Source organism: Oncorhynchus mykiss, chromosome 19, assembly GCF_057628025.1.
Source record: "Oncorhynchus mykiss isolate SJ-2025 chromosome 19, ASM5762802v1, whole genome shotgun sequence".
NCBI classification, from domain to species: Eukaryota; Metazoa; Chordata; class Actinopteri; order Salmoniformes; family Salmonidae; genus Oncorhynchus; species Oncorhynchus mykiss.
Genome location: NC_143040.1, coordinates 20332501 through 20348366, shown reverse-complemented (window position 1 = coordinate 20348366; position 15866 = coordinate 20332501). Strand labels below are relative to the sequence as shown.

The following is a 15866-nucleotide window of genomic DNA, read 5'->3' as shown; positions in this document are numbered from 1 at the left end:
TGCTCTCTCCCTCTTTCTCTCTCAGCTCTCTTTCTCTTCTCTGCTCTCTTCTCTGCTCTCTTCTCTGCTCTCTTCTCTGCTCTCGGCTCTCTCTTGGCTCTCTCTCGGCTCTCTCTCTCAGCGCTCTCTCGGCTCTCTCTCTCTCTCTCTCTAGCTCTCTATCTGCTCTCTCTACAGTTTTGGAGTCCATATATTATAGTTTGTGATGTTGAGAAAATGCTAATTATCTTAGGGTCTAACCCCGTCAGGTGATTCTGCTCAGAGAGATTGGAGGTGCCACTGGATCACTGTCCAGTGGTTTTGGAGTGGAGTGCAAAGAAACCATGTTGAGTGTAACACACACACACACTCTCTCTCTCTTTTTCTGTCTTTCACACTCACATTTTCACACACACACACACACACACACACACACACCAAGGGCCTGCATGATGAGGGTTATGTAAATGTTTGCAGATTACTGTTTCTCTTAAATTCTTTTGGACCTCAAGTCATGTTAAGTAGAAATAAAAAGGAAAGGCAGTAAGCTTTGGAGGCTCTTTTGCTTTGTTGTAATATCTTTGGCTCGTTTCTGGATATTGGGTTTGACCAGAATCATTTTTTTGTTTTGATGACTTGTAAGGGCACAGCACAGGCAAATTGGGGTATTAACAATGCATTTTATATTTTCTTATCAGTACATGTTATACTTTACATACAATGTTGTATATCTGCATTAGAAATACAATGAAATACACGTTATTGCCTGGGTATCAATTAAATTACACAGTTGGATTTGGACTATTAGATTAGTGCCATTCAGGTAATACAATAAAGACAAGTCGATACAATGTCGCGCTTTGACATTGTAACCTCATTCCGGCTGCCATGTGGGTATAGCTAGCCTGCGTTGGCACAGCGCCATTGGAAAATAGCTTTATAAAATGAGAGTCCGATTTGTTAACGTAACCTTTCATGTTCACAATAACCCCGAAGGCTCCCAAGAGTCATTGCTAGGGTTCCAGCTGGGTTTATGGCTCTATGATAACTTGACAAATTGTACAATAATATATGAAAATTGCATGAAGTTCTACTTAAAATTGTTGCCAGTTTTCTATCATGGAAGCATCAAAACTAGTTTATATAACCATCAGCTTGAGCATCTTTATGTTGATGTTATTTTTCGCATGGAGTTTTCATTGTACTAAGAATCATATTAGCATTAGATCCATGTTGCATTTGAATGTGCACTTGAGTTATAAACTATTGCTTTATATCATAATTATAGCATTATTCCATTTTTATCAGACTTATTCATGCGATTTTGTCAAATCTTAAAATACTTTTGACCAATTTAATTTCGAATCCATTCTGAAGTGCAATGCAAAACGTCAAGACGTTTATGGCAAAATAGACAACTTAACTCAATAAATATTTATATTGACATTTGAATATTCACTTTACTTTCATAGTACGAATTATTGATAATTTAAATATGCTACAATATGAATAGATTATATAGCCTTGCATTTTCAGTAATCTTTTTAATATAACATCTGTCATACCTGTGAGATAGTAAACTATCATTAAACATAGCCCAGAATAGCAGCGTATTTGTTGTCTATATATTTCAAACGTTTATTTTTAGGATACTAACCTCTGTACAGAAAAGTCACTTGGTAAAAACACAATTACGTTTGGATGGCGGTTTAAAATGCTTTTCTTCTTTCAGCTCCGGAGGAAGATATCCTCAAAGGCAAACAGTCCATCAGAAGTCACGCGATGGGAAATCAGAACTCTGAGAGTGAGATATTGTTGGATGGCGACGATGACACTCTATCATCCTTGGAGGAGAAGGAATTGGAGAACCTAACAGGTAACGCATGCAGCTCCATCCGTTTTCATGTCCCAGCGCGCATCATCTAGAGGGGGCTGGGTACGCACGTTAGTTGAATTCTCCCCCTCCTGCCTTTAAAGGGTCTTCATTGCTAACGCGTGCGGTTGCTGCTACGGGTACTTTGAGGCGCGCATGCAGGATAACGGGGCTCCCGAACGGTTAAGAAGGGGGGGATAACCTCCCCAGCGCCTCCCATTACCCCTGGAGTCGCATGATGTTTTGGGATGCTCTGGCTTTGGGGGAGGAGAGGATAATTACACACACAAACATGTCCTATTGGCGCTTGTTTACAAGTTCACATATCTCAAAGCAAAGCGCATTTTTGTTTGTAATGAAATTATAGTACAAAAGTACCAGCACGCTTGTGTAATATGATTCATAGTTAGCTTTTGACACAGTAATTATTACATTTTTTTCGTTAGACTATAATTGAAGAAGTGAACTGTGAATTTTGTCTAAATGTTTTGGCCTCGAGGTTCATTTATATTTTGGGGCCTACCTTTGACTTCCTTTATGTTAAATGTTAAATGAACACAGCAAATTGGTACTCATGACAAGTGCGATATTTTGACACATACATCCCATGTGTGCCTATTTTATGATTGGGCATGGCATGTAGGTGCACCGCGCACGGTTTTCAGCTAAACGGTATTATTTTCACATTTTAGAATAGCACTATGGACCTTAAACATTTTCTGTGTGTTTAGTTGTTTATGATTGCTCTAAATGTGCAGTTTTTCTATATGAATCCATGTCGAATAAATAGTATAGGCTGAGATCAAAACGACTGTAGGCCTTGCCGTTAACAAGACTCAAACACATAAAATGACGTTGCTGTCCAATTTCTTATCCACTTTAAATCCATTATCTCACACTCATATTGATGTAAATGTGGCTCCCTATACCTGGAACTCCTATAGGCCTATTAGTTATGTTACTAATCGGATTGCATCCTATATAATCCTCAATTTCCCCACATCATGGCTTTCCAATATAACTTGTTCACCCACTGTAGACTAATACGCTCAGAGCGCAATTATATGAAAACACAACGCCCACGATGACAATAGGGTTAAGGGGAGATTCCATGCATAATAAAGTGACATGGATTCTGAAATGAAGTGGAAATTGTCATGTGGGTCTCCTACTCCTCTGACTAGACAGACAGACAGGACGCAGCGTCCCAGTACAGGCAGCTGTCTGTCGGAACAACACCAGGTGTAATTGAATGTCTCCATGGCAGTGATTGAAAAATGTTATTTCACGCCCGGATTACATGCTAATGCTCACAATGCTCGGAGGGCTAAGGGGGAGGGAGGGGGAGATGGCAACAAATGAACATATCTGTTTATTTCATAGCCTTCCGTTTCGGAAAGACGTGGGTGCTTGGGGAAATCAAGCCGGGCTCTGAAGCCCCTTTCTGCCGCGCGGCACATCTGCAAATACAATGCTTCTGCACACGTGGAGCGCGGGGCAGGAGCGGCAAGAGCTTACACGTTGCTCCCTCGAGCGGCCTTCTCATTGTCATACTGGCATAAATTAAGATTGATGAGAGATTAAACAGACGTAGCACCAGCCCGCAATCAATGGGGCCTGATTGACAGCTGATTCTATTTTTTGACAAAGCTGGTCTGTCTTGGGTTACGCAGATGCTGATATTTTATTTTACCCAGCGGGTCAAACCACCTCTCCCTCCCTGTAGTCTAAAGAGGAACTGTTCAGATCATGGTGATTCTGGTTTCAGTGCTTATCAACACGCAATATTAGATCTAACTCGATCTAGCAAGGAAATGAGGTCTAATAATAATCTAATAATAATGCTAATAATAATTGCGAAATATAAAATTGCATTCTTAATTTAAATTGCAGTTACACAAATCATTTGCATGCAGTTTTAAGCTAGAAATTATACAATTGAGAATTATATTTATTTTTCTTCTTGACCTTGCATCTGATAGATAGGCCGATACAAACGACCAATCGCCTTGAGCAGGAATGCCCAACACTCTTCCTGGAGATCTACTGTCCTGTAGGTTCAGTCCAATACTAATGTATCATATCTGATTCAGCTAGTTAAGGTCTTGTTGAGCAGCTAATTTGTAGAATCAGGTGTGTTAAATTAGGGTTGAACTGAAAACCCACAGGACGGTAGATCTCCAGGAAGAGGGTTGGCAGCCCTGGCCTAGAGCAAATGTTTTCCCTCATTAAAAATGCATATGTGGACTTTCTATATTGTTATGGTATTTTCACGGAGACAAAAAGAGCCATCAAAGTCAGTGCGTGCCCTTGTTGAGTTTATATGTTTACTTTTACACGCTGTTGCCCTTTGAAAAAACTCTTGCTTTCTCGAGGAGGGGCAGGGGGTGATTTTTGTAAAGCGGGCTAATGTTTGCTTTCTGGCCCGTGCCGTTGTTGGGCCCTGTCTGTCTCCTAGGCCCTGTAAACATGAGCACTAGCGCTCAGCTGGTCGCCCCGGCGGTTGTGGTGAAAGGAACGCTGTCCATCACTGCGTCTGAACTCTACTTCGAGGTGGATGAAGATGAGGCCAGCTTTAAGACGATCGATCCAAAGGTAAGAGAAGGGCTTTACCTTCCATTGATCCAAAGCAGGCCCTCCCGTCATTCTGTAAAATCAGCTTTCAAAATGGCTCAGGCCTTTCTCCCAGTCCTTCCCTGACCTCAGCACCTCCAAGTCATGCTTTTCTGCAGCCTATAAGCCTTTATAAGAATTTAGTAAATAACTCCAACCATGAACATGCGTAGACTAAAATCCTTTAGGCTATTGCATGACGACTGTAAGCAGCTTCGAATTCTGCGATCATCAAGTCAAATAATTATTGAATAATCCAAATGTAGATCGAGACTTAATAATTTCTATAATTGAGATTATAACAACCGTACAGGCTAAGATGCTGTTATGTGGTGTGTGTATTTGCGTAGTGAAAGTGAACATTAAGCTATAGCTTCACTCGTGCTTGAATTGCATTGGTTTGGGTGGGCTACGTCATTGACAACATCACGTCTCTCTGAAAACGGGTGTTTGCGCTGCAGATTCGATACACAAAGGCCTCCGAGCCTGCAGAAGCATCACAAGCAAACGTTTGAAAAATAAGTGAGTCTATCGCACATCATAATACAATCAATGTGCCTGATACAGAGAGAAGACTAGGCTTGCTCTTCTTCCTTCGGGTGTTTCAGTTGTTCGTGAAATACAGCCCAGGAATCAGGAATAGTGTGTTGGCCAATGACTACCACAATGTTGTGGTAGGTTTTGTTGAGAACAAAAACCATGAAATGACTTGAATTTATTATTCGACACCTTTGAAACGTAGCCTATATGACTCATTTGAATATCCTAAATAACAGGCTATAGTGATGAATATTAATTTCAAAACATCCTCTTTCTATTTGTATTCAACAGTTCAGTGATAAACCAAATAGGCTGCTGCTAATGGATAGCCTACTGTACTAATATTCCTGCGTGGTGTTTAGTCGCTCGTAGCGAAAGCAATATGAATCAGGTCTCGTTAAGAAATGGGCCCTGACTTCCCCTGGCTAGTCATTGAGTGACAGTTGTGTATCTTTTTTTTCCAGCAGTCTGCGCCCAGGGTTATTGGCAATAACAACAAGAACAGTTATAATCATAATCTAGTTAAAATAACGGATAAATTCATTAATCAACTTTTGAGGTTTTGATTTTCGTGCGTTAACATTTTCCTATTGAAAGGGCAAATGAATTAACCTGAATTTAGCAATGGTCTATTCTGGTGAATGGGCCTACTACAAGTGGTTGTTGTGTTTCTCTTTATCCTCGTGCAATTTCTCCGCTGAATTATAGCCTATCTCCCCAATAGTTAATACACAGTAATAACAGACATGCATACCGGTGTTTAAATATGATTTTTGCAGCCATATAGCCTATCGACATCAAACTGTCGACTAAATAGACGTTTTTTTTGTTTGTTAAAACAATTTTCATCAAATTGAACTAAATTATAGTGTGCTATATTAATTATTCCAAGACGAAAATTAATGTATGTTCTCTGATATGCATAATCATGCAGAACTCGTATTTTGTATCAAATGAATCTAGGCCCAAGATTTACCGAATGTAAATGTATTTAACATTGCTTTTTTACGCACATGAATTTCTGTTTTTCACACGGGAATTGATTTCACTTTATCTAGTAAATATAAATTTGTATTACTCTTACTAAACAATGCCAGTTCTCAAAACATGTATACAAACACAAGGCCAAGTTGTAATGTCATTTCTTAGTTTTATTAACATTTCAGTTTAAGGTCACGTAATGAAAAATTGGAACTTGGCACGCTACATTTTTATTCTTTCACTTAAAGATTTTGTGCATATAATTTTAAATAAACATTTATTCACTTTGTGAAAACATTTTAAAACAAAACAACCAAAAAAGTATTACATTTAGCTTAATGTACCTTCACGTTCTCTCTCTCTGAATGGCAATGTCCCATTACACTCCGTTGTAAAAGTTTTTTTTTTTTGTTTGCTTGTTTTTAATTTCTCAATTGTTTCACATTGCTCGGATGTGAAACCAAGATCATGACGTTTTCCTCCACTCTGAAGTGATCTCAAAACGTCACCTCGGCCCTAAATAGCAACAGTATCACAATCAGACAATTCGACAGTTTATAATTTGTCCAAACTTTTTGCATTAGTGAGGATTTCCCTCGCCAGTCTCCACGTCTGCTTTGCGGCAGCTTCCAGGGCCGAGTGGGGCTTCCCCTGAAACAGGTCCAAATTTGGTAAGAAATAATGGGGGCATCTGCGGCACTGCAAACACGAGATGAGCTGCAGCAGAATTCCGTTGATTCGATCTCCGAGGCAGGACTCGTCCCAGTCGGTCTCTCTCGGGTGTTTCTCACACTCATACAGCAGCAGGGTCTTCATGTGGTAGCTCTGGAGTGGCTGACCGGGTAGCTCGAGATGACGGTCGCGGAGAGTCTTCAGGACCGAGAGGCATCTTTTCCTGCATCCCGCCATCAGGAGCCTATTCTCGGCCTCGCTGAACTGCAAGACCCAGGCGTCACTCTCAGCCGAGCTCTGTTTCCCGGTCAACGAGTAGCACTCTTTGGAGAGCAGGTTAAAGCCCTCGGCCTTGACCTCGGCCACCCGGTTCGGACCAGGCCAGGGGATATGGGGCATGGGCCACTGGGCAGCGCTCCTAGGCCAGATCCCTGTGCACTTGAAAGCAGGGGTGATCTGAACCACGTATCTCTCCCGGATCCTTAGTCTTACCTCACTTGTATCTGCTACCATTTTAACCACGTCACGGTAGCTACATTTATCCACCGCTTGCGCCACCAGAGTCTGAAACCTTGAGCGGATCTTCCGGGCGGAAAGGTAGCCCGAGGCCGTTATGAACTCGACCCAGAGAGACATACTTCTTTTGCGGCCGTCGCTCAGCTTCAGTACAGCGCAGCCGGGCAGAGAACCGTCGTCAACAAAGTTGAACACTCCCATCTGGTTGAGGTAGAGGACCACCTCGAACTCGTTGGGGGCTATGACCTCCATCCCCTCGAAGCGCGCCTCTATCTCGCTGAGAGAGGAGATGAACCGGGGTTCCTGCACCTCGACCTCCTTCAGGACGTCCGACACTACCTTACACACCTCCCGGATAGTCTTTGCAATGGCCGCTTTTCGAGTTTGGCATCTCTCGCTGTAGTATTTGTTGAGCTGGTAGACCAGCTTTGCCTGCGTCGCGATCATGTTGGGGCAGAGGTCCGGGCTGTACACCGGCGAGTCGCAGTACGTTGACGGATCCAATGCTTACCGGTAAAGCCAGAGGCGAAACGCTCTTCCCCAAGCAATGGAAAAATGATATAATTAAACTTTTTTTTGCGTACACAGCGGATGGACGTCAGACAATGTCGGAAGGAAACCGATAGGGTTGCAACGTAATAGGCTACTAAATATCAGTCCAAGTCATATGCAGTAGGCAGCCCCAGAATGGGGTGGGCTCAGTGTACAGTATAATACCGTCCGTGTCCTCGCGCTTGCAGACCCTAAAGGATAAAGCTCTGGTCGTGACCACTCATCTCTCCTTGTCCATTCGGTTGAACGTAAAAACTACGCGTTATTCTCCTACCTTGCCCCACTGTTGTCCACACTCAGCTGTGCGAGCTGTACTTGTGTAGTTTATGAATGGTCCCCTAGAAGAGTGAAAGGGGTCGGGCTTCTCTTCCTGCAATCAACGGCGGAGCTGTCAGTGCAACCAGCCAATCAGAGGCCTCTCCGACAAGCACTCTTTCACGAGAGGCACACTTTCGCTCTCCAACATCCTGCGCGCGGAGCCTCTGCTCCCAGGTCGAGATATAGGAAGATAAACGGTTCCTTTTCGTATACACACTTTGTGCTCTTTTCTACGAAGTATATTTAATACTTTTTAAAGACAGCTGTGTCTCTTTTGCCTTGACCTAGCCTTCCCCCCCCCCCCCCCCCCCAGGTGTGCACGTGCTCAATATAAAATGGAAACATTTAGAAGGAGAATAGGTTGCGCATTGAGTGCTGGATACCTGACAAGGGAAGTGTTTATTTACTGGCTCGCTTCATGTCTGAATGGCATCAATTTGGAACCCTTTTGTTTTTCTATGGCAGTTAATGAGGCTTGATACTACTTTATAAACATTAGCACTAAGGTTTTAATCGCTTTTGACAAAGTAACCAATCCGTTTTTTAAATGCTGTACAGTTATTGTATGAATGCATTATTTGACTGTTCGTGCATTTGCATATTTCTAATGAGTTGCTAATTTATGTATATCAAGCTATTTTTGACTGATGTTTTATGACATTTGTGCGTCAAGAAACAAGAAAGACTAATTTTATTAGAAAGCGCGTCTCCAGGCTGCGGGTTCAACACGGTGTGTGATAATCAGGTTAACGAGATAAATCGAATGTTCAGTGAGTGTACAATATTTCTAATATTTGTGTTTTTCTCCATAAAATAGCATATCATTATGTTTTCCTGATTTTGAGTATTTTTTCTCTTATAATAGGCTAAAAGTTGTTCACATTTCAAACCTCTAACATATTCACTTGTCTTAAAGGAAATGCTTTTTGTTTTGTCGTTTTGTGCCTAGTGGTTTCATCTTGGTGTATCATGACAGTAGATTATAGGCCTGAATAGTTAAAATCACACCCAGTAATTTCCCTCGGATATCGGATTAAGAGCAACAACCTTCCCCTCACAGAAATGTGGTTTATTGTTTTACCATACAAATTTGGCCTACTATTTCCCTAATATTCTATCGGCCAAATTAACATCATATTACTTCCATATTTGACCCATTCCATGCCATTGCACAATTTAAGAACGGAGAACAATTCCTCCTAGAATGGATGCGCACTACACGCACCTGCAGAGCATGTTTTAGCACGCGTGTAATTATAAAATGTGATGAACGATAATAAGACTATAGGCCTATTATTTTAATTGATATCGTAAGACTCTTTGAGATGTTAAAAACGTGGTATTCCATAGTTCTTCAATACTATGTTTGGGGCCTGTTTTTATTGCAGCCTATTTGCCCTTGTCGTTTTATAAAGCGCATGTTACATTAATAATGCCTAATTCAGAAAAAAACTAACGTTCTGATGTTTCTCTTTTCACATTCTTATTACAACAATTTAAATATGTAATTGATTTCCAAGAAGCTCAATTATATTTTTAAATCACTCTAAAGACATAAACAACCGGCTTTTTCTTTCTCATTGTGCGCTGTGCATGGTTTTCTAAAAATGCACGTACTTTTTTAATCTGGTCATCGCTTTATCGGCGCGTGAACCTTGTCGGTGATGAATAATAAACGGACAGGGGTTCTTCGCGCGGGCCCGGGATTGTAATTGAAGTCCTCTTATCACCCCAGACGTCATGTTAGATGACTTAAGAACCAATCACCGTCTCCTCGCGGGCACAGCACCGAGACGCGCGGGGAGAAGACACCGAGACTGCTCCTCAGACAGTGATGCTGCATAAGAATGGCCCAAAAAATAACGCATCAGTTAAATGAAAGCTACTTAAGTTAGATCAATAGTTTTGCAAACAGGACTTTATCTGCAGCTCTGAAGCTTCTTTGCCCGTCCTCCGGTTGTAGACTACTCAAGTTAATGAGGCGCAGGTTGTTAGGAGCTTTGGCATTAAATTCATTAGGGAGTCAATTGGACATTCTCTGTCCAGTGGACGTCGTTTTTATTTCGGGATCCCTCGAGGCTTTTGGCCTAATTAGACATAAGTGTTTTAATTGCAACGACTTTTGGCTATTTGGAGCTGGAAATATCTCCAGGTCCTTGTTGTGGTGTTAAGCAAAGCACCCAACGATGCAATGACGCGGAGTTAACATGGCTTATCAAAAATCTATATTGATGATATGAAAACCTTCTTTCGCGTTCTTATGTACGTTATGAAGTTATTGCATAAATGTATATATTTTTTCTCTTTTCAAATATATTGTTATCATACAATAGTCAGCGAAGCTAGTTTAATATGTGTTTAGCCATATGGGGGAAAAACTGCTTTTGCAGATTGTACTTTAAACAGAGACAGACTAACATTTTAAATGTAATTGATGGTGATATTAGTAAATGACTGAAACACTATTGTCTCAATGTAATGCAGGCTTTATACAGCCAATGCTTTTTTTGTAGTTTAGTATGACTAAAACACAACGATTATTTCCCATTTTGGAAAATGTTTTTTTTTGCGCCAAATATACATTATGTTTCCCAAAGATTGGTCAGCATGACCACGACACAAAGGTTAATGGACTGAAACATTCCTGGAATACTCATGTACTCTATTTAGCTTTCGTTTCTCATTCTCAACACATTCAGTGTAGCATCGGGTTTAGCTGAAGACTGGAAAATGCAACCGCTTGAAATACAGTGTGGATACTGAAATAAGCCACAAAGTTGGCAGAAACCAAGTGATAAAGTGTCTTTCAGTTTTTTGAACAGTAAGATGGCAAATGCCTGTAGACTTGTCATTCTCATAGATTCCATTAGTGTTGATGAAGCTACTAACACCACAGAGAGTACAGATTACTGTAGTGTAGGAGATGAGGTTGGGTGATATTTGGGGAGACATCTTCTATGATATGCCACTCAATATATTGCAATATCTGATACAATCGTTTTGCGCAGTTAATGAGTAAATCATTCTAGCCTGTGCTGTTTTTGTGCTTATTTACGATAGTAACGTTACATAATCTTTGTATTGTGAAAAAACAAGGCTTAGTTAATTAATTCAGACTTAATTTTGAACTCTAGCCTAACTGATAAAACTGCACCGTTTTTGATTTGTGAAGTTCAAATCGAGTAGTCTTGCACTACCCAATATATCGTCAATGTCAAATATCACGATTTTCAATTTGATCATATATCGGCCCAACCCTAGTAGGAGACCTCGGGACAGATTCACAAAACTCACTGTCTTGATTAACTAACTATAAGCCTAGATGTTGAAAAACGATATAACTGTAATTAAGGGGTGTGTCTGTTGAATATTTGAATTTAATTGAGGGATTTTTTTGATTGGCTATTTCCTGGTTCAAGTTAAGTAATGTAACCTCAAGTCTATGTGATAATTTTCACTTATGATGAGTGTATTTGGTGTTTACACATATACAGTGCACAGTTACAGCCTTATTATTGATTACTTTGTTTGTTTCCCCTCATCACACAACTCCCGATTTTGACAAAGCAAAAAATGTTATTTTTTGTTGTTGTGCAAAACCTGAAAGATCACATTTACATAAGTATTCAGACCCTTTACTCAGTACTTTGTTGAAGCACATTTGCCGGCGATTACAGCCTCGACTCTTCTTGGGTATGATGCTACAAGGTTGACACACCTGTATTTGGGGAGTTTCTCCCATTCTTCTCTGCAGATCCTCTTAAGCTCTGTCAGGTTGGACGGGGAAAGTTGCCGCACAGCTATTTTCAGAAAAAGTCAGATAACAGCATGATGCTGCCACCACCACCATGCTTCACCGTAGGGATGGTGCCAGGTTTCCTCCAGATGTGAAGCTTGGCATTCAGGACAAATAATTACATTTTGGCTTCATCAGACCAGAGAGTCCCCCCCTTTTGTACACTCGCTGTTTGTTTGTTACCTATGCATAGTCACTTCAGCCCCCCCCCCTACATGTACAGATTACCTCAACTAGCCTGTACCCCTGCACACTGACTGGGTACTGGTGCCCCCTGTATATAGCCTCATTATTCTTATTGTGTTAGTCTACTTGGTAAATATTTTCTTCATCTTGAACTGCACCGTTGGTTAAAGGCTTGTAAGTCAGCATTTCACGGTAAAGTCTGCACATGTTGTATTCGGCGCATGTGACAAATAAAATTTGATTTTAATTTTTTGTCATGGTCTGAGAGTTATTAGGTGCTTTTTGGCAAACTCCAAGTAGGCTGTCCTGCCTTTTTCTGAATAGTGTCTTCTGTCTGGCTACTCTACCATAAAGGCCTGATTTGGTGGAGTGCTGCAGAGATGGTTGTCCTTCTGGAAGGTTCCCCCATCCCCACAGAGGAGCTCTGTCACAGTGACTATTGGGTTCTTGGTCACCTCCCTGACCAAGGCCCTTCTCCCCTGATTGCTCAGTTTGGCCCGGCGGGGGCCTCTGTGTTCTTGGGGACTTTCAATGCTGAATAAATGTTTTGGTGCCCTTCACCAGATCTGTTCTTCGACACAATCATGTCTCGGTTCTCTACGGACAATTCCTTTGACCTCATAACTTGGTTTTTGCTCAGACATGTTTTGTCAACTGTGGGACCTTATATAGACATGTGTGTGCCTTTCCAAATCATGTCCAATCGATTGAATTTACCACAGGTGGACTCCAATCAAGTTGTAGAACCAGCTCAAGGATTATCAATGGAAACAGGATGCACCTGAGCTCAATTTCGGGTGTCTCATAACAAAGGTTCTGAATACTTATGTAAATAAGGTATTTCCTTTATTTAAAAAAATAAATACATTTGAAAACATTTAAAAATCCTGTTTGTGCTTTGTCATTATGGGTTATTGTGTGTAGATTTATGAGAGAAAAAAATGTATTTAATCAATTTTAGAATAAGGCTGTAATGTAGCAAAATGTGGAAAAAAGTTAAGAGGTCTGAATACTTTCTGAATGCACTGTATAGGCATGCTATACACACATATATATATATATATATATATATATATACACACACACACACACACACACACACACACACACACACACACACACACACACACACACACACACATATCCTTCTCAAGAAAATGCAATCTGGAAATATTTGCATGATCCTGCATATTTGGTATTTTGCATAAACCATCTCTGTTTTATAAAACCTGTTCCTATCTTTGGTATATAGTTGGTGGAGTGGCATTCATGTCAGTGTAGTAGTCAACCTACAACATACACCTCCTATCTGTTGTTATTAGCAATGTTCTGGATCTGGACTAGAACCGTAGTAGAATTGACGCTGTCAAGAGACGAGATAAGCCACATAGACGCAAACGTTCATTTGGAAGTTTCTAGCAAAAATACTTGAACTCTAACCGAACAGGCAACGTTACATTAGGTACCGCGTGATGTATGGTTTACTTACAACCTTGATTTATTGTGAAGATTTAAAAAATGCAAAACTGTTGAGATTTGACATTCTTTTCCCCTGAATCATGCCCGACTGGAGGAATAGTTGTACTCAAAGACCCTTGGCGTGCAGCTTAAGAAAGAAAAAAAGAACGGTTAAGGGTTTTTATTTTAGACTGCAAGACTGTTTAATATCAAAAACACAGTTCAGTCCCTGAGAGATGAATACACGCCCCCAAGTGTGTGTGTGTCCCAAATGACACCCTATTCCCTACATAGTACACTACTTTTGACCAGAGCCCCATGGACCTTGGTCAAAAGTAGTGCACTATATAGGGAACAGGGTGCCATTTGGGATGGGACACACTCAAAGTCGTGAAAATGTCCAAATGTAAAGTAACACGCTAACTGTAGCTTAATGAAATATATGGTGACAGTAAGTATGACTTATAAAGACAAATTGTAAATACACTCTGAATGTCAGACAGGGTCAATATACACATATCTGGAAATAAATTCTTACCTTCATAAGCGACTGAAGCATAATTGTGCGAACCGGAGTTCAACTGATTTCACACTGTCGTGACAACACTGCACCTATTATGGGCAACGCATGCAAAGCTAGAATGGTATTTTTGTTGTGTGGGTTTTTGGTGTTCAGGTAGTGTCTATGCATGGATGGTATTATTAAGGTTATATTAGGTGTAGTTAGTCATCACAACATCCTGTAGTTTCAGAGTGTGTGTGTGTGTATGTACACATGGGCACGCGCTTGTGTGTATTTTGGCTCCATCCTTTGACCTCTCCTTAATTAAAACAAACCTTTTGTGTGAATCATCTTTTGGACTCATCATTCACTATTCGTTTCAAAGTTATCACGGATGTTCCCTTAGCGTGTGGATCTAGAGGGGCTTTTTTTCAAGGAAAAGCTCGTTTTTGGCGAAAAGCGAAGTAAGGCTGCTTATTCTTAAGGCTTGTCACACTTTCCTCTAGGGTTGATTTGTAGGAACAGAACGAAAACAAATAGACTCAGAGCCATAAGGTTGATCCCTCTTAGCCAAACAGAGTTCATTTCCGATAGCCTCCTTCAGAATCCATCATGTTAGAGTACACTACAGAACTGCAGAGATTCTACAATTCGGTTTCATCTCCGTGTACTTCCGCTTTGGTGTCTGTGCGCCTTATATGGCATTTTGGATTCTGGCGTCTATTTGAAGTCATCCAAGGCCATGTTCAGTGCATCAATGGTGATTATGCTAATCATGCAGCTTTTTACACGTTAATACACATGCTATAATGATTATAATAATTTTGGGGGATTTTATGTAGCCAATATATGCCCTTGTTTTGTTTTATGGTAATTGTATAACTAAAACTAGATTTATTACCATCAACACAAATATGATAGTATCCATGTAGCATAACGTGACACGTGTTATTGGACCAATCACAGCAGAGAGCAACTCCGTACCTGGGAGAAATAAAAACATGTCATAGATACTAAACGGCTTCTTTTGAGGCTCTTTTCAGCCTTTTTTTGGGCTTCTATCGAAGTCATCTTTTATTCTCTGCCTATTTATCTCGGTGTGAAAACATCCCACATCATCAGACGGCGCCTAAAGATCTTTCTCTGGTCTGTATTGAATAGAGTAAAAGAGGACGAGGCCTGCCTGAAGAGTCCGTCTTTGATCTGAGTCTGTGTGACGACTCCACCAGGACAGGGTCCCTAACCCCTCTCTCTCACTTCTGCTTTCTGATAAGCACCCCTTTTTCTGACTCACTCGCTCTCGAAAGTACCCCCCCCTCCCCTCCCCCCAACACACTACCACATCTGCCCAGCTACTGAAGAGGCTAGCTAGTGAGCTACCAGATTACTCAGCCGAGCCCCAAGGGGTTATGGGATATACGGCTGCTGTTTGTTTTTTTAGCACCTTGCTGGCGTACAACACAATGTCGCCAACCATCCCTCCTCGTGTGTGTTTTGCCTCCATGTATATTCTTAGTTATCTGTTTTCAATGTTGAAGGGAATCTTGACGTTCATACAATCTGCAACTTGACCTGAACATTGGGTCTAAGTAGTGAGTCTGGATATGTCATTGGAACTTGTATGGCAGGTATATTTGCTCGTTGAATGTATCTAATAGATGTTTATAATGGTGGTTAGTGGTCATTCTTCTTTAGTGAAATCAATGATGACCAAGTTGTATGTCATGGATAAGCTCTCTTATGCCTGTCTGGATACAGATTCATGTTCTTAGACGTCTCCAGTCGCCCCACTGTGAGTAATGGAGATATTTGAAGTAGGAATTCTGACAGAATGAATAACTTCTCCTCAGTGAATACATTAGAATATATTGTTCCTTTAC

At 40.9% G+C, this 15866-nt stretch overlaps 2 protein-coding genes across 11 annotated transcripts in view; one reads left to right on the top strand and one right to left on the bottom strand.

The window, feature by feature from the left end:
- The window catches only part of LOC110497375 (lipopolysaccharide-responsive and beige-like anchor protein), a 319123-nt gene that overhangs the window by 172620 nt on the left and 130637 nt on the right, over positions 1–15866 (top strand). For all 10 annotated transcript variants that reach the window (XM_090210434.1, XM_090210433.1, XM_036954299.2 and 7 more), the window contains 2 exons: positions 1712–1855; positions 4311–4447. In XM_090210434.1, coding sequence (XP_090066560.1) covers positions 1712–1855; positions 4311–4447 — 281 coding nt within the window. The remainder of the gene's footprint in view (positions 1–1711; positions 1856–4310; positions 4448–15866) is intronic.
- On the bottom strand, positions 6139–9195 carry mab21l2 (mab-21-like 2). Its single transcript, XM_021573452.3, has one exon. The coding sequence runs from the start codon at positions 7619–7621 to the stop codon at positions 6542–6544; it is 1080 nt and encodes a 359-aa protein (XP_021429127.1). The 5' UTR covers positions 7622–9195; the 3' UTR covers positions 6139–6541.